This window comes from Alligator sinensis, unplaced genomic scaffold, assembly GCF_000455745.1.
Source record: "Alligator sinensis unplaced genomic scaffold, ASM45574v1 scaffold74_2, whole genome shotgun sequence".
In the NCBI taxonomy this organism is placed as follows: domain Eukaryota; kingdom Metazoa; phylum Chordata; order Crocodylia; family Alligatoridae; genus Alligator; species Alligator sinensis.
In genome coordinates this window covers 3,303,615-3,326,726 of record NW_005841931.1, presented here as the reverse complement: position 1 = coordinate 3,326,726, position 23,112 = coordinate 3,303,615, and the positions used below count along the sequence as shown (strand labels likewise).

At 46.4% G+C, this 23,112-nt stretch overlaps 1 protein-coding gene across 12 annotated transcripts in view; it reads right to left on the bottom strand.

Annotated features, from left to right (window-relative positions):
- Positions 1-2,294: 2,294 nt before the first annotated feature.
- LOC102384925 (pseudouridine-5'-phosphate glycosidase-like) overlaps positions 2,295-23,112 on the bottom strand; it is a 43,007-nt gene continuing 22,189 nt past the window's right edge. For 7 of the 12 annotated variants that reach the window (XM_025198889.1, XM_025198891.1, XM_025198899.1 and 4 more), the window contains 8 exons: positions 17,136-17,202; positions 15,926-16,020; positions 14,678-14,806; positions 11,388-11,502; positions 9,877-10,014; positions 8,340-8,506; positions 7,337-7,425; positions 2,295-3,021 (listed from right to left, as the gene is read on the bottom strand). In XM_025198889.1, coding sequence (XP_025054674.1) covers positions 2,826-3,021; positions 7,337-7,425; positions 8,340-8,506; positions 9,877-10,014; positions 11,388-11,502; positions 14,678-14,806; positions 15,926-16,020; positions 17,136-17,202 — 996 coding nt within the window. In that variant the 3' untranslated portion in view covers positions 2,295-2,825. Of the gene's footprint in view, positions 3,022-7,336; positions 7,426-8,339; positions 8,507-9,876; positions 10,015-11,387; positions 11,503-13,879; positions 13,999-14,677; positions 14,807-15,925; positions 16,021-17,135; positions 17,203-23,112 lie in introns of those variants that run through there. The other 5 variants (XM_025198890.1, XM_025198893.1, XM_025198892.1 and 2 more) reach the window with 5 other exon arrangements.

Genomic DNA, 23,112 nt, shown 5'->3' with positions numbered 1-23,112 from the left:
ATAGGCAGACAAGGTTCTTTGGGTAAATCCGGTATCTTTTATTAGACCAACTCAAATTGTTGGAAAAATTCTTGCAAAGGAAATTTTTTGCAACTATTTGGGTTGGTCTAATAAAAGATATCAGATCTACCCAAAGAACTTTGTCTGCATAAGGTGGCAAGTGTCTTTAAGGAAGAGGAGGCCTGGGGATAGCAGCCATGTTCTAGTAGCCCCACTTGCTACACTTGTGAGGCTTAGATTTAAGAGGGAGAAAGGCCAGCAGTTGGAGACTGGTTAAGGGGGTGGATAGGCAAGCTCCCCGTATGAGAAGTAGGAAGCCTTATACATAGGAACTGACTGTAGACTGTGGCCTGAAAGAAGAGCTGGGGTAGGGCAACTGTGTTGATTATCACTTGGGAGAGTTGGTGAGGCAGCAAGAGAAGATATTCCCGCTGGGCCAGCCTACAGAGAAGGGGGATCTGTGTGGGGCCTCAGACATAGGCAGAGGGAGAAAAAAATTGGGGGGGGTGCTAAGTGTCCCCCCTAGGCGGGAAAGTCTGTGGGGGAAGGGGTGGGGTGGGAGGGACTGGGACTGAGACCAGGCAGGGATCAGGAGGGAGTGGAGCCAAGCCGGGCCCAGGATCAGGATTGGGGCTGGGGCCCACTGCACCTGTGTGGCCACCCTTTCCCCTGTGCCCGGGGTCATTGCCCAGTGCCGGTGCCCCCTGCACCAATGAATCCACCACACCTCAGTCCCACACTGGCCCCGACTCTGCACTGCCAAGGGGGCCCCGGAGCCAGGGGCTAGAGTGGGGCCAGCCTCAGCAGTGCTGCTGGGCCAAAGGGGATGGAGCCCCTGGGACACCCGTGCTTGCCCCACATCGGGGCAAGGTGTGGGATGAAACTGCAGTTCATCTGGGGGGCATGGGGAGGGGGTGGCAGCTCCTGCCACTGCACACGTCCCAGGAGGCATCAGGGTTGTGTGCCCCTGGAACTGTGCAAGGCAAGGCAGGATGCTGCTGGGGCCAGGGCAGCGCCAGACTCTTCCTGTCAGGGGGGCTGGGCTGAGCTCAGGGTGGGTGGCAGTGGCAGTGGCTCTGGGAGGGGGGTCGGGTGGGTTGCTGCAAACTTTGGGGCAGTTGCAACCCCCCCTCCCATAGCCTTCTCCCAGTGCTGCAGCCCCAGCTGCAGCCCACAGCAGCAGCGTGCCCTACCCTGTGCAGATGCAGGGGCATGCACCCCCCCATGCCTCCCGGGGTGTAGTAGCAGGAGTCACGCCCCTAGATGAGCCACTCACGGCTCAGTCCCGTGCCCCACCGGCGGTGCAGCACCTGCCCCTCCCCTAGCCCCAGCCCCACTCCCTCCCCACCCCTGCTGCAGCCACCAGAAGCACTCAGCCAAGCTGCCTTGTGGCCCTACCTCTGCCCTATGTTTGCGAGGGGCTAAGCCCTGTTAGCCCTCCCACCCCCCGCTTCCACCGCCTATGGCCTCAGAGGAAGGGTAGCTATCTGGATAACTAGAGGAGAGCACACAAGAGGAGTGAGAAAAAAATACCTTCAAGGAGGGATGTGACAGGGAGCAGCTCAGGGATTCAGCACCTGATGAAAAACTAATTTTGGCTGTCTTATATGGAGTCCCTGGGCTTGCTTCCCTGCCAGCCTCCATTGTGGTGGTCACTAAAAATCTGGAGACTGTTGAATATTACTTTGAGAAGGGACAGGCTGATAGAGACCAAGCTGGATGGGAAAACAACATTTCTCAGACAGGGGTGTAGGAAAAACAACTGAGTCTGGTTTGCTGTAACTCCTACATGAGTAAGGGTAGGCAAAGGTGGTCATCTGGGCTAGGTACAGAAATTACATGTAAACTGGTTTAAGTCATCAGAGACTGTAACAGAACAAACGCTTAGTGCACATAAACCAGTTTTCAGAATGGCTGAAACTGGTTTAAGATAAATCTGGTTGAATGTAGTATCAGACTTAACTGATTTGGGTCAAACTGGTTGATGAAACTTCTGTCCCAGACCCTTTTCTTGTTCAAGTTAAATCAGAGTCCCCCAGCATCCCACCATACTTTCCAGCCCTGGACTGGGCTGTGCTATCTGCTCCAGAGAGCAGGGCCGGCCCACTCCTCTGCTCCCTAGCCGAAGCAGTGAGGGCTGGCTGACAAGGGGTTGTGGGGGGAAGCCTGGCTGGGGATGCAGCCCAGTCTACAGCTGGGGTCTGGGACCAGGGATGAGGGTTAAACACCCCTTCCCCTGCTCAAACTTTGTGTCGACTGCAACTATGGACTACAAATCCCAGAGGCACCTGGAAGCAGGAAGAGGAAGTGATGAGCAACTCTGTGGAGTCCTGCTGTTGTGATTCTGGACTGCAAATCCCAGAGACCTTGGGGGCAGCAGGAAGAGGAAGTGAACACACAGCCAGAGAGCCCTACACTAGTGCCTCCTCGCTTCTGGCCTGAACTACTGTAAGCATGTGGCTGCATTTCCTGAATCAAAGGTAAATATCTAGTAATTTCTGTTTCAGTTTAATCTGTGCAGTTTAGACTAACCTGCAAAGACTGAATCTATACAGCCTCGGGCTTTTTGACTGTCTGTACTTTAGCTTTATAGTGCAATCTGAGGGGTTAAGCAACCTGATTTTGTGGCCTCTGGGTGGTATTACACTGGGAAATCTGGGAGGAAGGCCCAAATAATATTGTCATAAGTCTTCTGCACACAGCCAGGTATAATCACTGTAGTTTGGACCCAATCCAGATTATCCACTCCTTAAAGGGAACAAATACCAAATTTAATGTGGCTGAAAGAGAGAGGTGGCAGTCAAGAGCACTCTGGCACAGAAGCTCTAGTCCATCCTACATGTCTTTGCCTCTGGCCAGCTTTGAGCTTTGACCTGCTCCAAGCTCACGCTGAAAGTACTGATCTTCTGAGAGATGGGCTCACGTGAGCGGAGGGAGAAGCTTGCAGAGAGGAGGCCCATCCGGACGCAGGTATCTGTGTCGTACCCAGCTAGCAGGCCAGAGATTATTCCTCCCATTAAACTGTGAAGAGAAAGGAAGGGCTGTTTTGGCAATCCCACAGAAATTGCAGAGGCAAAATAATCATTCTCTAAGCCGTGTAAACAGGAACTGGGAGGGGGAGATTTGAATCTATAAAGAGAGGGGCTTTCTCTTCTCCTGGTTTTTCATTACTTGAAAAAGTTAGAGGAAAAACTACTGTTTCAATCAGAAAAGTCTGGAATGGGAGAAAGTTCTGCTTTCCCATACTACTTTTTTTTTGGTATCCTTTCATGTTTTTCTAGATGGAAAAACAAAAGTGAGGTTCTTCCTCTCCAACCCTTCACTTTGTCATGCACTTTCCCCCTGCCCCCACTCTTCCCTGTTGGGCAAAAAGCTAAAAACGTAGAAAATGGGTTTCTTCCCTCTGCGCTTTAACTTTTCCACCCCCTTTTTCAATTAAAATATTTAATGTGAGGGGAAATGGAAAGAAAGACCCTGTTACAAATCAAAAATGGAAATGAAAACTTAAATTTAAGCAAAATGCTTTAAAAAATGTGATTTACTTCATTTTGAAATTTCCCACCAAAAATAAAACACTGAAAATATTTGGAACAAAAGAAGGGCTTTGTTCTATTTCTTTTTATTTGAGAAAAAGAATACTTTTTTTTTTCTTCTAACCAGGTCTGTCATAGGTTCTCATTGATAAACCAAGTATTACAGCAGAAAAGTGCCATTCATGTTGTCATGAGTGTGTCACTTCTAACTTTGAGGGGAGAGGCAAAGAAAGGAGAGGAGGAAAGAGAGAGAGCCTTGTGATTAAAGCAGTACATGAGAACTTGGGAGACTGGGGTTCATGACCTGCCTCTACAACACAGGTCTCATATGCAGCACTGTACTTAGACTCCTGGCAGCCCCGGGCAAACTTTTAGTATCGGGCCCCCCTTTGCCAGAGATAATGATAATAATAAACAAAAAAATTACCATTTTTGGGCCCCTTTTCTGTCCAGGCCCCAGGTGGTTGCCCAGTTTGCCCATGCTTGTGTCCAACCCGCTCATATAACTGTGAGCAAGTTACTACATCTCTCTGTGCCTCAGTTCCTATCTACAAAAGAGGGATAGTACTTCACTAGCTTACCACTGCATTAGGTAGATTAACGCGTTTGTGATTTTTTTGAGGCAGTAGTAAATGATGATGATGATGATGATGAAAGTCATCTTTTCACACTGCAAGGCACACTTGTTTTCCCCAAGCTGTTTGAAAATGGAGGTGGGGAATGAGGGTAGGGAGCTGGGAGTTGGAGGGAATGATTTTAGTTTGCCTGAGTTGCCAGTGGCTTGTTCTGGTGACTTCAACTTCAACAGGGAGGAAATCTGTGATGATGTCCATCCACGACATCTAGAGCAGAGGTTCTCAAACTGAGGTCCACAGACCACCATTGGTCTGTGAGCTCCCTTCAGGTGGTCCGCAGAAAGGTTGTGGAACAATCGAGAATATCTGTACTTGTAAGGTAAGACTACTGATATTAAAATATGAGTTGTGTGCTTTGATTTGCAGAACAAAAAAAAAGTTTATTAAGTGGCCTGCTGAGACCCTCAGCAATTTTCAAGTGGGCTGCGAAAAAAAAACTTGGGAACCACTTATCTAGAACACACAGCGAGGGGCCTGAAAAGTCTACCTAGGCTCACAAGTAACAGGAGGACAGAGAGTGACAAAGATCATAAGAGAAAAAAGTGAGAGCGAGACAAAGGGAGAGAGTGAGGAGGGCTAACCAGGACTTGTATGTCCTGTGATGATGACATGGGTGCTTACAGAAAGTCAAGAGCTAGCGCCCACATTGTTGAAAGTACTTAAGTCAAAGTAGCCCATGCAACTTATCAGAGAAGTGGCTTCTCTGGTCCCTGAGGCAGAGCTCCCAGGCTGTCCTGTGCATAAGGACCCGCACAAGGTCTCTAAGTGTGAAGAGCCCAAGCTTGTTTGGTTCCTGGGGGTCATCTCTCCCTAATAAAGGTGGCATTACAGCACAGGAGGGCATCATCTAGCCTGAGAATTGCCCCTGCTCTGTGCAGGCAAGTGCTCGATCTAGCAGTGATGGGCAAGGGGGACCTTCTTGTCAAGATTAAAATAGCCTTCTGATCTGGAAAACAGAGGCTCCAGGTGCTTGTCATTACACTGCAGTGGGTGGGGAGGGAAATTTTCCATGTCATACTCAGACTAATTACCTGTTTGTTTCTATCTAACAAAAGCAGGGAGACTTGTGGGCTGTGATCGCTGTTCAATCTTTCAGCAGCTCCTGAGGCTTGGAATGAATAATGTGGGGGAATCTTTCCTTAACAATGCCATGTACAGACATGTACTGTTATGCTATCACAGCAACCAGGGAGCAAACAGTTGCCACAGCCCTACCAAGGAACCAGCTAGCTGGACAGCACCTCAACCAGGGTGCCCTAGGGTACCTAGAGATCCATTCAAGGGTGCTGTGGGTTGTCGCACAACATTAACACTGTTAGGTGTGCAAATATGATTCACAAGGTAAGATTACAGGTTTCACACAGGAGTCTGTAGTGTTAAAATAATTCTGCCTGTATGGTCTTTCTGAGTTCTTTGCAACAGAAGAATTGCTCTACCATCGTTCTTCAGTCAAAAAAAAAAGAGTCAAAACGAAGAGCTTGCATTTCCCAAGGGGTGCCGCAAGTCCAAAAAGGTCTCAACCACTGATTGAGAATCTTAAATAGATATAAGAAGGAAGAGAAAATAACACAGCAAAAATTAGACTGTTCATAATGATGGCACTGAGCAGTGTGGTCTGACCTGTGGAGTACTGGGGCTGAGGTAGAAACGATCCAGGGAGGGGCAATGCCATTGTTCAGAGCAGGAGTCCTCAACCTTTTTTCATTAATGAGCACTGTGATGACTCAGCCTTTTTCATGGAGCATTAAAAGAAAATCAAATAGCTATAATAATCATCTTCAATTATGCCTTTCAGTGTGATTCTTGACATGATTGCGAGTGCTTTCAAGCACTGTTGTTGGACTTGTTGGAGAGCACTTTATGAAATCACAAGAGCACTATGGTGCTTGTGAGCACCAGGCTGAGAATGCCTGGTTTAGAGATGGTAGGAGGATGAGCATATGAGGACTCACTAGAAACACAAGGGTTATTTACTGCAGAATAATAGGAGATGGGGCTTTGCCGTGTGTCAGCTGCTTGCATGCATTCTCTATGCCTCATAGTAAGTAAAAGCTAAATGAAGATACTCGTCCCTCTTTCATTGAGGGCTAAGCTGCTGCAATTTAGCTTTTATTTATTGTGGAGCAAGAGCATACACATGGGCAATTACTGCAGAGCAGCTGATGTATAGCAAGGCCCTTCTTTTATCCCAGGTTCTTCGTACATCTATCTGTGTTCTTAGTTTAGACAAAAGAGGTTACTGGAATAATTAAGGTTTGCAAAAAAACATCCAATAGCTTTCCCTGCTGTCTGCCAGGGTAAAAAAATGGCAGGCTTAGCACCTGGTCAAATATGTGGCAAATGAAGGTAGAAAAATAAAGGGGAAACCTTATGTACTTGCAGTATCTGCACAGATCATGGCAGCACCAAGTCAGAGTCAATTATTACAGCTTAGGAATCAAGGGCTGGATAATTATGACTGCATGACATGTGCGTACACAAGTTAAGAGGAGAATAATAAGAGCTTATTCTTAAAGGATGTAAGGCAATAAGTAAAAATTGTCCCTTCCTATCCCTATGTACAACAGTGCAGGGATAAATAGGTAAGTTATGGCAAAGACTCTTCAGGAACACAGGATTTTGACCACAGCCAGCAGCACAATTTTAGATGCGATTGTTCCTGTGAGGCCATTCCTTTGCTTGTGGCAGCCTATTCTGGCACTGGCAGACCCTACTGTTTAGCAAAAGCCACAGTTGAGGCCAAACCCCACGTCCAGTTGAGAGAGACTGACTCAGCTTTGATTTAAGGTAGTTTACTTTGCTTTTACTGGTGCTGTGATACTTTGACCAGCTGCTAGCTTGAAAACATCTGTCAGCCCAAAGCAGTGCATCCTAAATATGCTACTAAACTCTGGGATGCTGTGGTATAGCTTCATGCCTATTCCATGAAAATAAGTGGCCAAACTAGCTTCAAAATGCTTAGGGGAAATATTGGAGCACAGTCTGTCCATTGCCCCCCCTCCCCAGCATTCACCTCTCCTTTGTCTTATGGTTTTAGTACCTAATTCCCAAACCTTAGGGTGAACTTTATCTTGACAGTAGTATTAAAGAATTCTACAGTGGAATTCAGGTGGAGGGAAAAAGGGGCTGCCACAAGCATATCTCTTCTCTGGGTCATTAGCAATATACCTGTCACCTGCTCCTGAGACATTCACAATCTCCTCCCTGGAGACGGGGACTGCTGGGTAGTGTGTAGCACACAGCTCACCTGCAGCATTCTGTAGAAAAAGAGAGAAGATGGGGCATTACTGAAAGTCTGCTCAGGTCAAGAGGCAACAGGTAACTTGGCTGATCACATACAGAGCTGCACAACTACTTAAAAGTCCAAATAACGTGTTTTGTACGTATCAAGTCAAATTCTTTTTGGCTGTGCTTTAACCTATGTGGAATACATTTTCCCCATTCATTTGTCCACTCAAGTTTTATTATGATATATTCATGGGGGGCAGGAGTTGTTAATCTTACACTCATAAATGCCCAGGAAAGCACAGTTTAAAACTGCTTTTTGTCATTATTCTACAGAGAAGGTTCCAAAGTATAAGGATGGAAGGCTGTTTCCCTTGCTAACCCTCCAAGCCTTACCATCTCTCAAGGACAGATAAACTGATAGCAAAGCTTCACCAGGTTTCAGTGCCACTTGGATGACTCAAACACAAAGGACTTTTCTTTAAAAAAAAAAAATGAAACACAAAGGACTTTTCTTTAAAAAAAAAAATGTGTCCCAATCAAAATCAGCCAAATCGAGTCCAAATCCGTGAGTCAGTCCAGAACCATAAGTGGCCCTGCAAGCAGCAAACATCCTCCACCCCCACCACGGGCTTCAGATATTTCCAAAGTCTTTTGGCAGGCATCCTATGTGCAGGCCCAAGCCTGGAGGCTTGGGGTTTGGATGCCCCCAAGTTTCGCCTGCCCTCAGCCATAGGGCCACAGAAGCAAGCGAGGGAAGAGCCTCCCATTTCCATAAAGTGGGCTTTAAGCCCCAAGACCCCGGTGGGTACTAAGCCACGCCAGAAGAATAGTTATTCCCAGGAACACTAAAGGAAGACTGCCTTCTTGGACCCAGATACATGGTGTTTGCCCTGCCAGACACAAAGGACTGATTACTAATCCATTGCCACTCGTGTGCCCCTACCTGTGTGTGTGTTCCAGGGTGAAGACACACACTCCCTCCCATGCTCCTGCCGCACAGTAACACTCCGTGAGACCCAAGTGTTACCACCACGCAGCACAGGTGTGTCAGCAAGGGGCAGGCCAAAGTCATCGCAGTCCTGACAACGTCTTCCAGCCTCGATGGCAGGTCTTTAGACAGCAAGGGTGTGGGGGAGGGAAGCCATTATGAACTGCAAGCATCAGAGCACAAAACTTTCGACTTGAGCTTTCTATTGATGTGGAGCTGCTTGTACTTTGCATTCCTGACCGCAATCCTTCCCCCTCCCTACTGTTGCAAATATAGCCCTCCTTATTGTCCGTCCACTGTGAAGCGAGGAAATGCCTCTTACAGAATTATACCTTGGGACAAAATGTTGGAGTCATAAAGCATGATATGTGCCTTGATGTCAGTTTATCAGTGCCAGCTCATGGTCTGTGAAGGAAGGAGCATGAATATATATTCCATCAGAGTGTGGTAATCTTGCAATAAACTGGTAATTCTGTTTAATTGGCTGGGCAAAGTCATGAAAACAGGGACTCCCATTTTGGGACTGGTGGGAATCCATCTGATGCGTGAGTCTGTCTTGTTTCATGTGAATGAGCTTTGTGGGGTATGGGCAGATTTTGAGGTGGACTACACCAAAATCATTCATAAATTCCCGCCACATTTTAACTTGTCTCACCCGAGGTGAAGGGCTTATTAGGTAGCCAGTGCTAGCTGTTTTGAGATACTTGTTTTAAAAAAATAAAGATGCCCAAACGATGACAGGGAAAGATCTGCGCATGCTCTCTCAGAGCACACATGGTGGTTACAAGCTCCTCCTTTGGATGAGCTATAACTTCTACGTGAGTTCACTGCAGTCATGACTAGCACTGGCCTTCCCTGTGTTTGGGAAGCTACCATCACTACTTTTGTAATCAAAGTGAATTATTCTGGTGTCTCCAGCACAGACTGATAGTGTTGTAGCTTGGGAAAGTGCTGGTTAAGCCTAAGCAGTACGCAATCAATTTGCAGTGGAGCTTCTCTTGGCGCGTCCACATGAGTGCGCATGCGCATTTCCCAGAGTAAAAATAGCAGTGGCACAATATGTGCAGCTGCTACTTCTCCCTAGAAACACTCATGCATGTGCGCTCTGACATGCTCTGGCATATAGCAAGTTGTCCCAGGTGGGGTAGGGGAGGCTGGCCCCAGCAGCCTTACCTGGGGTCAGGCTCCAGTGGTGGCAACCTGGCAGCAGGAAGCCTGGTTGGCAATCGGAGCATGGCTCCAGCTGGCCAGGTTCTGCTTTCAGGTGGCACATGCTGCCGCCATATGCACCACTCTGCTTTTTTCCACTGTGGGTTTTCCCATGCTGCAAATTAGCAGCATTGGGAATGCCTACGTGTGTGGTGTGTGCAGTGTATGGTGCTGCAGATGAGTCTGCAGTGCTGCATACTGCACATGAATGCTGGTCTGGACATGCCAGAGAGCCTAGATCATCTGAAAGTTTTTCCCTCGCTGCCCTCTCAGTGTGCAGTACCTGTTGGCACAGGGTGTCCAAGGGTCCGGTTTATTGCTCTTAGTTCTCGCAGGTTGGGGGAGATGTAGGTCAGTGCTCTCCAGCTGTCTGAAAGGAACGGCTTAGAGGCCTTGTTCTCATCTGTTGGCTCATAGCACACTTCAGAATGACACTGTAGTTAGTTAACTACTAGAACATACTTCCTCCATCAGAGCAAACAGCTATTTAAAAGGCTTATTATCATGTTTACCATGCTGAGGTAGCTATAATTTATCAGCATCTAGACTTCTTGTTCATGGCAAGGCAGTCTTACTAATCTACCTTTTTACTGCAACTATGATTAGATTGTTTCTGGCTCTGGGATGCTATGATAAAAGACATAGTTAGGAAGGTATTTTTAGCTTGAAAGTTCCTGCTCATTTGCCAATCTGTCTACTGTTTTGAGGTTTTATGCTGAGCCCTAAGAATTATACCTCCCTCTTCCCCTTCAGAGTTTGCTTCTGAAGAAGCTAGGTAGCAATTCTGAGGTCTGAAGAAGCATTGTGAAAAGTCTTCAACAAAACAAGAGGGATTGAAGTATTTCATGTGAAGCAGGGAACAAATCCTTTAAAAATATAAGGTAGTGCTTATTGCTTCACAAAATGCTCCAGTATTCAAAGCACAGGAGGAATTACAAGCACAGTCAGAACAGCAGCTCCCTGTTGTAACTCATAGCACTTTGCAGGAAGCGCTCTGAGTTACAACGATCCCCTGAATCCAACAGAAGTTCACTGTAGGGTCCCAGGGGTTGGGGAATTCAGCTTCTGGCTGCAAGTCTGTAGCTGGTCTCCCCTAGCAGTGCCCCTCCCTCCTCTCAGAGCCAGCACTGTTTTCAGAAAGGGAGGGAGCTCTTTCTGGGGGTTCTCCAGCCCATGCTGGAGGGTGGGGTGGGTGGATTGGACCCCCCCCCACCCCCTCCAGTGCTGGCTGAAAAAAAACTACATCAAACTCCCTCTGCTCCCTTCTCCCCCTCCCATTCTGAAAACAGCATCAGGGTTGGGAGGCAGTGCAGATACAAGTTACTAAAGCCACTCCATTTTGGAGCATCTTCATCTGAACCTTCATGCAATGAAGATTCAGATTTTCATGGGATCAGGTCTTTTTAAAGTGCTCTGCAGCTGTGCACTTCTGTTTGGTCATGGCTATAGAGCATTTCCAGGGGCTAGATTAGGCAAAAATTGTCACTTCTGTCTTCACCTTAAATGCCCATATTGGTTCTTTACTCTTACCCCTCCTGACTTTCAGTGGGCACTAGGGGATATAGATATTACCCACATAAAAATCAGATCTGGTATAAGATATAAGGCAGAATAAGAAAAACTAGGAATAAATTAAAACATAAGGAAAAAAGAAGGGGAAGAACTAACCCAAGACATAAGATAGTGTGCTTTTGAAATAAGGAAGAGTTGAAGGCACTCTACATGTTACATAGCATGTCTCAGCACACATGTTGTTATGCCCAAAAGGACCTGCTGTTAGTGATTTCCCCTTACCTGGGACCTGGTGCTCTCTGGCAATCTGACAGACATACTGGATAGTGGCAATTGGCATGTTGCCATCAATACATACTACTGGAGCCATGCACAGATGCTGCTTGTACCTGGATACCTAGTAAAGTGCAGAGCACAGTTAGAATAGAAGCAGCTGGATCCATTGCCCTGTGAATGGGTTAGAATGCAGTCTGTCTACCTGCCACACACTTCTGATCAGACTCAGGTACTGCGATGTAGATGAACTATCAATGTTGGCTGCAGCCCTTAGATTTAGGCTTGCAAACCAGCAGCAACTTTTTCTAGGGCAAGTAAGCCTTTCAGGTTCTCTCCCTTTTATTTATAACCCTCCACTTTCCCATCAGGCTAGCTTGTCCTTCACACACAGGTAGATTGTTGTTGACTGTCTTTCAAGCTCATTATTGCTGCTTCTCGATTAGCTGGAGGGCCTAAGGAGTAAAATGAAATGCCTCCACACCTTGATGATTTAGTGGGACCAGGGAGCAAAGGCCAAAGACCCAGCTTCACCAAGGGAATTAGTTGAGGTGACTTTTTTAGCATTGCTATAGTATAATTTTTGGGATCCAGCTCCTGCAGCAGAATCCATGATGCCAAGTGAGGTACTGAATTTCCCTCTCTGGTAAATGAAGAGAATTAGGCACCTCCCAATAGTCAAGATGCTGAGTGAGGGAGAGAAAGGGTGTACCTAAGCTGGACAATAGAGCATGCTGAAGAGATGGATGTGTCAAAAATCCCACCTCTCTCTGGGTCTTTGGTGCCTATCTGCAACCCTGAGTTAGACACCTACATGGAACAGGTATTCACCACCTGGACTGCACACCCCTCTAGACTATAGTATATGAAAGATTGGCACCGCTGTGACTTCTTTTGAATAGAAATGACCAATAGGCTTAGTCTTAACAAATGTATTTGGTCTGAATTCAGCACAGCATCTGTTATTCCTCTCTCTGAACCCTTTTGAGGATGGTCAATATAGAAGATATGAGCCCAGTGCCAACACAGGAAGGATCTGGGTTACAAGAGAACATAGGGGATACAGCTATCAGGCAAACATTCAGTTCTTTATAATAATGAATGCCCAAATGTATTCCTGTGTATATATGAAACCTGAGATGAATATCAGAAGAGAATTGATTAGCTCAACACACCTAGAGAGAGTGGCTAGGGAAAAAAATTGCTTCCAAGGCCCTAGAGAAGTCACCAGAAACAGACCTGCAGTGGCCCTAAGCAACGGTGTTGTGCCATCATCAATGAGTTTCTGGGTATTTCTGTCTTAACAGAATGGCCAAGACTTTCAGAACTGCTGCCTGAAGTCTCATTTAGGCAATAGGAGACTTTATGTGGCCAGAACTTTGAAAAAATTGGACAGCCCTTCAGGGGGCCTAACTATGGTCATCAGGAGCCTAATTTATGGACCTATTGGTAAGTGTATGCCTGGATGTTCAAACTACTCCTCCTTCCTCTGTTTTTATGCCTGTGCTATTCACAGACTTTCAAACAATCTAATATCTCTGTACAGGCCATGATTTGGTCTTCTGATATCCATCCAGGGCCTTGTAACTCCCTTCCCAGCCTTTTCCCTTAGGTTTTTGCCCTTCTCACAGAGCAGTCACCTTTTTCTCCAATGAAAACTGGAGGAAGATCACTTCAGGGTCCATTTATGACTATCTGAAGCTATTACTGACATGCAACTCGGATTTCTTCTGCCAGAGGTTGAAAGTGCTACTTCTATGGTACTACTAAGTCTGTACATAGAAAGTAAAAGACAACACCCTCCCCGCCCCCCTTTGGTAGCAAAAAGCATAGGACCTATCACTCAGATAAGCAGCTCAAGTTTTCCTGTTACCAAATATTTCTCACAACTCAATATGTCACGTTCACTTTGGCAAAAGCTGCCTACCACTACCGCCATCCCTGACTACACTCCTAGTCCTGAGGTGGATGCAGAATTCAGAGACAGCTCAGCAAACAATTTCCACCCTCAGGATGGCTAGTCTTCACTGGCATGACGTGTTATAGAAATCACTGGCTTGTGCCATTGCTTCTGCCACAGCTTCTTTCCCATGTCTCTGCTCAATTTCATCAAGAGCAACATCACCAGAGTGCTTTCATCAGGAGAGAAGTTTATAGAGTTTCCACTTGGCCTCTTTCTTGGTTATTTTGCAAAGCTTACAAAGATTAATCTATCATTCAATGGTTTTGTTTTCCTTTCATTGTCAAATTGTGGGAAGGGAAAGGGTGGAGATAGAAGTGGGAGCAATGACCACTTTTTTCCCCTAAGATTTCTCAGCCCTATGAGGGTCCTCCTAATAAACTAATTGCATTTGCCATCCAAATTACCATCAGTCGGTAAGTGCAGGCTTTGCTTTGTCAACGGTGGAATTAGTGGGGAAAGAGGGTGGGGCTGTGGGGGTTTACATGAATCAAATCTTAATCATCATTTCCATTAATGGCCTGAAACCTTCCCTACCTACCAGGCTGAGAAGCAGAATCAGTTTACACAGCTCAGCATGTAGAAGCAGCGAGTAGAGGGGAGAGGAGGTAATCCTATCCATGCTATTCTGGTTTCAAAGCTGGAAATGTCTTCAGATACCTAAGTGGACATGAAGTCATTGAAAGCTCAAAAGTGATTATGACCAATGGGTTCTGGTATAGATATTATGGATAGGATTAATTTGGTGGCATTTTATTGGGGGGGGAAAAGGGCAAAGCCTCTATCTTGCTAGATAGCAATAAGCACCTCTGGTTGGCTAGCAGCTTGTTCCAGGGCCATATCAGTAACTCACATCAGAGGCTAACTGTTGACTTCTACGTGTTGATCCTAATTTCAGAATGCATGAGCTGTAATGGGCAGCCCTGCCAGGGCTTGACTGGGTCAGTTGGGGTCCATCAGGCTGGTGGCACCTGCACACCTTCTGATCATCTGGGAGGGCCGTAATTAAACCTCCCCTCCCTGCCTGGGACAATGGTCTTCCAGCTGTTCAACAGGCAGAAGTCTAACTTCCCCTACAACTCTGGTTACAAGCCTCAGCTCTTACCATTGGGTGTGACTGCCCATGTCCCAGTAGCATAACAGTAACCACCCTGAGCATATAATAATGTTATCTGGATTCCCTCAGCCCCCTACACTCACATTCTCTCGCACACACGCGCGCGCGCGCGCGCACACACACACACACACACACACACACACACCTTAAACATTTGCTGCTGTTATGCATCCATGCTTTCTTCTTACAAGTGAGCAATTATAGGTCAGAGGAAATCCTTACATAATGTTCTGTTATCTGCTGGTGGATGTCCATGTCTCCCAAGCCAAGGCTGAGTTCCCCACTCCCTGTAATCACTGCACAGTAGGTAGCTGTGTTGTGCCCCTCCAGTTGAAGAACACCTCCCATGTCCTATAACAGGAAGAGGAGTCTCTGCCATGTTCAGCTGACCTCAGGATTCTCTTCTAGCCATCCCCATGTAACAAGTACCAGTTATTTAGTAGCAGTCCACTTTACTGTTCTCTGTTTCACCTCCTCCCTTTCTTTTCTGAGCAATAATCAGAAGAACTTTATTGTACCCAATGTGCACAGGTACCATGGCAATGGCTGCATAAATTATTTAGTAAATGGGAATGACAGATTTCTTCCCTAGAGTTGCACAGAAGCATCCACACTTGACTTTCTTCTGATGCTCTTTCTAAAAGATGCCTGGATTTTTCCTTGGCAATCAGAAGGACCCATCACACAAATGCAGAATTAAGTTAGTGGACTGAAGAAAAACAAGTAGTCCCCTCCAGCATTGACAGTTCATGGTTTCTAGTCCAGCAATGCTCTTTGCAATTGTGCTGTGTTTGCTTACAGGACCATATTCACTGTGATGGCAGATTAGAAAAGTGTAAAATTGGATGAGGGTAGAAAGACTACATGCATGCAGCTATGTACAGCATAGGGAGGTCTAATTATTGTTACCCCCTTTCAGCTTGAGCAATTAATGAAAATATTCATTCCTGTATGTTGATTCCCTAAGGAAGACAAATGGATGATGGAGTCTGTTAGTCCTTGGATATGATACCATTTGCTTACAAAAAACAAATATTAAACCTTGTTTTCTTGGCCATGTCAGAATCAAGCAGTAGCAGACAGTTTTTACATAGTCCCAGACCTCTTTCCAGACTTTCCTTTTCCCCAAAGCAAAGCTTTTTTATCAGGATCGTGCCATGAGTTGTTTCTTGCTGTGTTTGATCCTTCTGAAGCCTTTGATATTCTGACTCCAACTCTTCTCTCACTCAAACTCTGGCTGTTGAATTTATATGCAGCCCTCATAGTTCACGTTCCTGAATGGTCTTATATGTGACCTGTTTTGGTTAGTGGCTCCTATCTCTTCACCTAGCCATGAGGAGAAGACACACAACTCTTCCCTCATTTAGCCATAAAAGAGTTAGCTCTTATGCCCACTGGCTTCACTGAGGCTTCTCCCAGTCCAAAGTTACCTTCAGCATTCCCATGAGACGCTGTTACTGCATGACCTACCATATGACTGCAGTAGCGCAGGATGGACTCTGAATGTTCATCCTTCCCCATAGCTGATATAAAGAAGGGAGTCCTCCCAAGGCGGCTTAAGCAATCTACAAATAGATGGCAGTGGAGCAAAGTTATCATTCCAGCAGAGGACCACATGACCAAACCTGAGTCTCAGGCTTTAGAGGATGACATATTTGAGTGGCTATAGCAAGGGCCTTTCCTGGGATGCCTGATGCCCTGTATTCTTCTCATCATCCATCAGTCCCCCACATCTGGTACCTCATCAGTATGATCCTCTATCAGGTCTCTCTACTGCTGTCCATCCCTCTGTCTGGAGTGTGGAAAGGAAAAGTTGATCTGCTAATCTGCTGCCATGTGAATCTCTGGCTGTGCAGCTCATTTGGTCTGGGAGCAGAAGGAAATGGTGCAGCGGGCCACCATGTTTCTTCCCCTGCATCCCAGTTGCAAAAATACACTTTAAGAAACCCCATCTATTTGCTCTGAGGCAAGAGCAGATTCATATCAGAAAGATATGGAAAAAGAGTTAAAAAAGGACTTCAATTCCATGGTTAGATTAGGACTTTTCCTTAAATCTCTCCCCTTCCTCTCTCACAAGCAAAAATACAAACTACGTTCTCTGGTACACCAGCAATTCAAATGTATTTAATCTGGGCTACAGGGGCCTATGGCCTACTCTCAATGATTGCAGCTCCTTGGTCTGCCTCTCCCTCTTCTGTCTCCAGGCTTTCTTCCATTTTGCCCCTTGTGCATGGGACATCATTCTTGACTGAATATATAATGATCTTACTCTCTACTCTTTCAAATCCCTCTTCAAGGCCCACCTCTGCTGTGGTTCCAGCAAGAAGCCAACATGCTAATGGTGACTATGCTGTGCAGCAGATCTTGGGTAAAACTGTCTTTTACTTTGCTGACATTGTACTATGCACTAGTTAACTTTCTATCTGTAATACAGAGCACTTGTTTTCTTTCCCCTGGCTGTGCGCCCCCCTTCCCCTCCTTCCCTTCTATAGTTTGAAGTTCTCATTTGTCATGTAAAATGATGCAAAGCCTTTGGGCAGGGACGGTGGCCCCATGTGTGTTTCTAGCCTGATGGGGCCCTGATCCTGATTGGCACTTGCTTAGGTGCTCCTGCAATGTAAATAATATGTAATAATAAACTACGGTTTCCATGAACCCCCAGACAACCACCACTCAGCACCTGCCAGGTTTCTCCCAACACCTCCAAAGGTTCGGCTCACTTTCCCAGTGTTCGTCTGGCCGCCAACCTGCAAAAATTAAATAAAAAATCACATGAGCTAAAAAAAATTAGTTGCATAGAGGACATTCCTCTGCACATATTTAAAGAAGATACATTTGTGAAAGTGTGTGGGACTGACAGCTGTGGAGACTGAAATTCTCTAGCTTTGGGACAGAGAGATGTGCAAGTCTTCCTATCCAACACGTGTGCCTCAGTCCTGGCCAGACAGGACCCCTTCCTTGGGTTACAGAAAAGTTTAGTCTCCTGCATATTGTGGTCTTATTTATGGAGACCACTTAATCAGGATGCTGACCAGAATGTTTTATATAATATGAACAGTCCTCTATGAAGACAGTGACTGAACTGACCATCTCAAACCAGACTGGAGTCACAGGCCCAGAGGCAAAAGACTCTATACTTCACTGGCTATCCCCAAGACATCCAGTCCTCCACCAGTTCAGAAAGGTCCTTTCTTTAAGTAATTCCAGTGACTTTGCTAATGTGATCTCCTGCTTTGTAACATCTGCCTGTGCTGTATATTCCACTCCCTATTTACAGAAGCATCTGCATCACCTCCTTTCTCTTCCCAAATCCCTCTGTGCTTACTCTACTTCTCCATCTATGTCTGGCTGCAGATTTCTCTGTCCTCCTGCCCGTTCCTTCCAATTTCTCTTTCCATCTATCTGTCAGTGTCACAAACACAGCCAAATGCCGTCTCGTGGAACACATTCTGCTTTTCTCCAATCAGTACATTACCTCACTGGGCTCCTGCTGAGACACAGCAGCTCCAAATCCTCCAGCTAGAAATAGCACAGGCTGCTTGCCTCAAGTCAGTTGAGGTTTCATCACTTATTATCAAGTGGTCTTACAGTTCTTAGCTTCGGAACCAGCAAAATAGTTTTTCCTACTCTGAAGGAGGCTTCTTTCAGTGGCTTTTGTGATGATCATCACTGCTCTGGAAATCCCAGAGTTTTCAAGGAGGAAAGAAATATCTTCAATGACTACATTAAAAGCTTAGGCACCAAGTGCCACAATGTGTGCGCGTCCATAGACACCAACTCCTTGCCATGACACTCACCAAAACACACTCTGCCCCACACAAACCCTACAAGAGTATGAACACAAAAACGACCCTTGCCCACTCTTGCATATACCCATCCCCATTTGACTGAAAGCCCCTGGGGTCCAGGGGAAAAAAATTTTGAAATGCCATGTGGGTCACAGGTCAGCCCAATGCTTTCCAATGGAGGGTTGACCTGGAGTCTGGAGGAGAATTTTTCTAGGTGTGCCTGCCTCTCCACAAAGAGCTGCCCTGAATCCCTGATTTCCAACATACCTGAGTTTTCAGGAATTTGAAAACTGGATCCGAGTTTTGTACCCTTGATGCACACCAAAACTGTCACTTAAACACACCAAATGGAACTAACTAGTTAAACAGGTGCTCTGCTTCATAACCCAGGCACAATTTAGCAGAAGGCAGAGTATTTAGAATTGAACAGGTCAATAATATGAATAGTAGCATCACAAAATGCTCCTGCTATCACCCCTCTTGAACAGAAAAGGATTTGAAATCTTCCCGGTCCCGGCCAAAGTGCTACAGTTGAGATGGTGACCCAGTCATCTTGAATGTAATTCACCCAGAGCCTGAGCAGAATAACAGGGAAGTGGAAGGGATAGAAAACAATGGGGAAGAGAAAGAGGCCAGTGCATTGATGGAAGAGGAAAAGGCAAACATAGCATGAGAAGCAGCAATGGAGAGAAACATCATACAGGGAAAGTACATTTCCTGCCTCAGTGGAAGTTCTTAGTCACATGCAATCCTTTTCTCTAATCACTGTTACTTTTTTCCACTCGTTTACTGTCTGTGCGTATGAAGATAAATAAGGATACTAATGCTTCCCTCTCATTTTTCCTTGACTGCAGTAAAGTAGTTATCACTTCATTGCACCAGCTTCATCAACTGAAATTGTTCAGACTAATTTCAGTCCTTAAGTAGAATGGAAAGGAAGTCACTAGACAACAGATCAATGCCTCCTGCTTTTCTTGGTAGTTAGCCTGCCACAGGCCTGTTCCAGCACAATATTGGCTGGGGTACCCTACCTGGGTCCCACCATAGTTAGTCTGTGTGCTCTTAAATTTCCCATGCTATGAGTCCAATCCAACACACTCCTTTTCTTTGGCCTCACTGGCAAGTCTGCCAGCACCTGGGTTATCTGTCTGTCAGCCCTTCACAGAAACAGTACTTAGAAGCATTGCTACTCTAGCTCTCTTGCAGGTCCAGTGCTGGCTTTTGCAGACTCCTTTGTTGCTCAGGCACACCGTTTCCCAGAGACCCAGCCTCATGAGCACTCTGGTTTACAATTCATCTCTTCAGGGGCACACAATAATTGAAGCATATAGCTCTTTACTTTAGCTGGAACAATAAAGACACAAGTCTGACAAAAGAATAAAATATCTCTACACATTTCCCTGCCTTGGTTTTCTCCCCACTCTTGGGTACTCTTTGGAGATAGGGCAGAATTCTCTGAGGTTGGCAAGATACACACCCCCCCTCCACTAAATCACAGACAGGAACAGAATATCTTGTTTTATCCACACTGCTTCGCCAGATTACAGATTTGTAATCATGCAAACAGCTGACCTTACAATACAACCACAGCACAAAGCACAGGCTCCTACCCCACAAGCTCAAGATGTAATGCCATTGCCTGAGAGAAATAGTCTTTTATCCTTTAGACAAGTACATGCCTATTACTGTTACTGACTAATGGAAATATAACTTTAACTTGGAGAGGATTAATAAACTCATCCTTGATGTGAACCAGACACTTGAGAGAGAGAAAACATAGCCAGTACATGATACTTAATACACATCCAATTTTCCATGTTCTGGGAAATACTTCCCAAAACAGAATATAGCATGATAGGCAGTTTCCCAATACAGAACACTATCCATGCAAAATAGCTGCAGCAGTTGTCAAGAAATGAATTGTCATGCTATAGCTCAAAAAGGGTATCTAACAATTAAGGTGGAGCTAGGCAGTACACATGGTAAGGTGGGCTTTAGCCACTGAACTACTCACAACGTATAAAATAAGGACAAATGACAAACATATCATCTCAACCTCCAATTAAAATACCACTAAAGAATAGTTCCAAACTTATTCCACTGAATAATTCCACAAAACAATTTCACAGAGATCAGGACCCATACTACTATAGTCTAGGCAGGACAGACAAAGAGCAGGAAGAAAGAATTATTATTATCCCCATTTTACCAATTGGAAAATGAGAGACAGGAGGGTAAGTCTGTAGGAGACTAACAAACAGAACACACATTTGCCCTTTGTTTGAAGGGGGCAAATCTTAGACCAGATTCCATTTTAAACCAGTCTGTGTGTGCCAAACTTCTGTTTGGTTACGGGTATAAACCAGTTGCTGATCACTTGTACTGGTAAAAGTGTAATGTCTGTGTCATGACCCAAAGGGTATGATTTTGTGCGTGCTTCGGCACTGCAGTATTATTTCCCGCCACATGGAGCTTTCTTTGCACGGTGCAATTCTCAGTTGCATAGAGAAAACCCTGGTGCAAAGGAGTTCCCGCCACCCATATGTAAATTTGTTCCCCACTATTGGCTGTTTCTAAATTATTCCCACGTGGTGGTTAGCGATTGGCTTGCTAGCCGTATAAGAGGCTTGAACAGTTTCCGCCCAAGTCGGAGGTCTCCGAGAATCTTAGGAGGATCCTGAGAACCCCGATTCTGAGAATTCCGGGAGAAATCCGAGAGAATTCCGGCAAGGAGTCCACGATTACCTCGTGGACTTCTACGTAAATCTCGGACCGAATGATGGTTTGATCACCCATCAAGAATCTCTCCCCTTCGCCGCATAATCCCTTGACGTACCCTTCCCTGTGCGCTTTCGGTCGGTCCACGGAGCCTAGCAAACTTCGTGTGTGTGTATCCAGAGCTCTGTCCGGGTTGTTTCAAGAGGCTCGAGTTTTCTGCGGGTCTTGTTCGAGTTTTGTTTTTGTTTTGTAACTGCAACTCAAGAAAGTTTTCCTGCCTGCACCGCAACCATCTACGGTGTAAGTAAAATAATCTTTAATCAACCTCTATGCGTCAGTGCCTAATTCTAGTTCGCCATGCCGACCCTTTTCCCTGGCCCACGTGCCTGGGCTGCTGGCCACAGCCCCTCGGCCGCAACAGTCTGTACCTGGCCTCAAGGTATTGGACCAGATGTCCTGAATTCCAGTCCCAGGTCTTAAGCACAAGATCACCTTTCCTCCTGGAGTACTTGGTCACCTGATTCTCTATCTGCTACTAGCTTACCTCTCAAATCTCTAGGGTACTATGTACGCTAGAATCTGGAAAATAAGCTAGCAGCTATAAATTGTTACTATTCTGCCTTACTACATGTTACTACATTCATTTGTTTATTTACCCATAGAGTTTGTGAATCCACTTATAGTACCATCTTGTAACACAAATATTCAGTTATTTAAAAAAGAAGACAGAAAATGTTGCTTTTCCCACATCATTTACCTAGCAACAGATACTAATTTTGCCCATGGCAATGACCATCCCCAGACAACAGTCTGATCCATTGGTGCTTTACATCTTTGGATATTTTTCTTTTTTACCACATTTTGCTTTGTGGCATTTAAAAGACTGTCTTGGCACTTCCCTTCTGTGCAAAACACTGACAGATTTCATGTCCCATCAATGATGGGCTTATGTTTTCTGTCGTACTGGGCCTATCTAAAAATATTGCTCTCTCCTTCCTCTCCCCTAGCGTTGCTCCACTCTGCAGCATGCCATGGGAGGAAAGTAAAAATATGGTAATATTGTTTCCTAAGGATATGACCAATGGTCAAAATCTCACATAGTCACAGAGAAGCACTGGACACAGATCATAATGAAACACGCAGCTAAATTGAATCAGAATGAAAATCCTAATATAATAAAAGCCTTAGTCTGTCTGTCTGTCCCTAACACTTTATGAGCACTCTGATTGGTAGTCTTGGCAGCCAATCACAATGCTGACTGAAATAACCAATCAGAGTGGTCTGCACAGATGGACACACACGGCAGAGTGCCGCCATGAGGGGACGGAGCGGGGACGGACTGGCACAGAAGAGTGGCATCCCCTCCCGTCCTGCTCCTTGGAGGCAGCGGTGACACTGGCCAGCTTAATCCCCACCATCATGGTGGCGCTCCATCCCTGGCAGAGGAGGCGCAGGGGACGGCGGGGATGGACTGGCGCAATGGAGTGCTGCCATGATGAAGGGGATGGAGCGGGGAGTGGGGGGCCACCAGCACCCTGCGCTGCCTCTGCCTCCAAAGAGCAGGGCGGGGGGGGGTAGACCACCCCTTAGATGCGGTGGTGGCGTGGGGTGGTGGTGGCAGAGACAGTGGGGCAAGCTTCCCTCCCCCCCTGGCAGGCAGCGGGGGCACAGAATGATGGATAGTGGCACTCCATCTCTGCCCTCCCCACGGGCAGAGAGGGGGAGGCAGCAGGAAAGAGGGGAGGAAGGGAGGGAGAGAGGGGAGCAAGATGGGGAATGGGGGTTTCTGGTGGCAGGGCCCCCCAACTGCCTCTGCACCTCCCCTGCCCCCGCCACCGCCCAGCCCTGACAATAGCTGGCAGAGAAGGGGGAGGCGGCGGGGAGGGACAGAGGAGAGAGGGAGGGGAGGCAGAGAGAGGGGAGGGATGTTGTGTGTGGCTGGATGTGGTCTGGTGGCAGTGCGGGGCACTGGGTGTTGGTGGCCGCCGCAGCGTGCAAATTCCCCTGCTCCCCATTCCTGGGAGCTGGCGGTGGTGCGGGGTGGGGGGGAGCGCATGGGGCTGCACCAAGAGTGGTAGCGGGGTCCCACTGGGCTGGACACACAGGGCCGGAGGTGGAGCAGCAACCCCCTGGGTGGCAGCACCCCCTTCT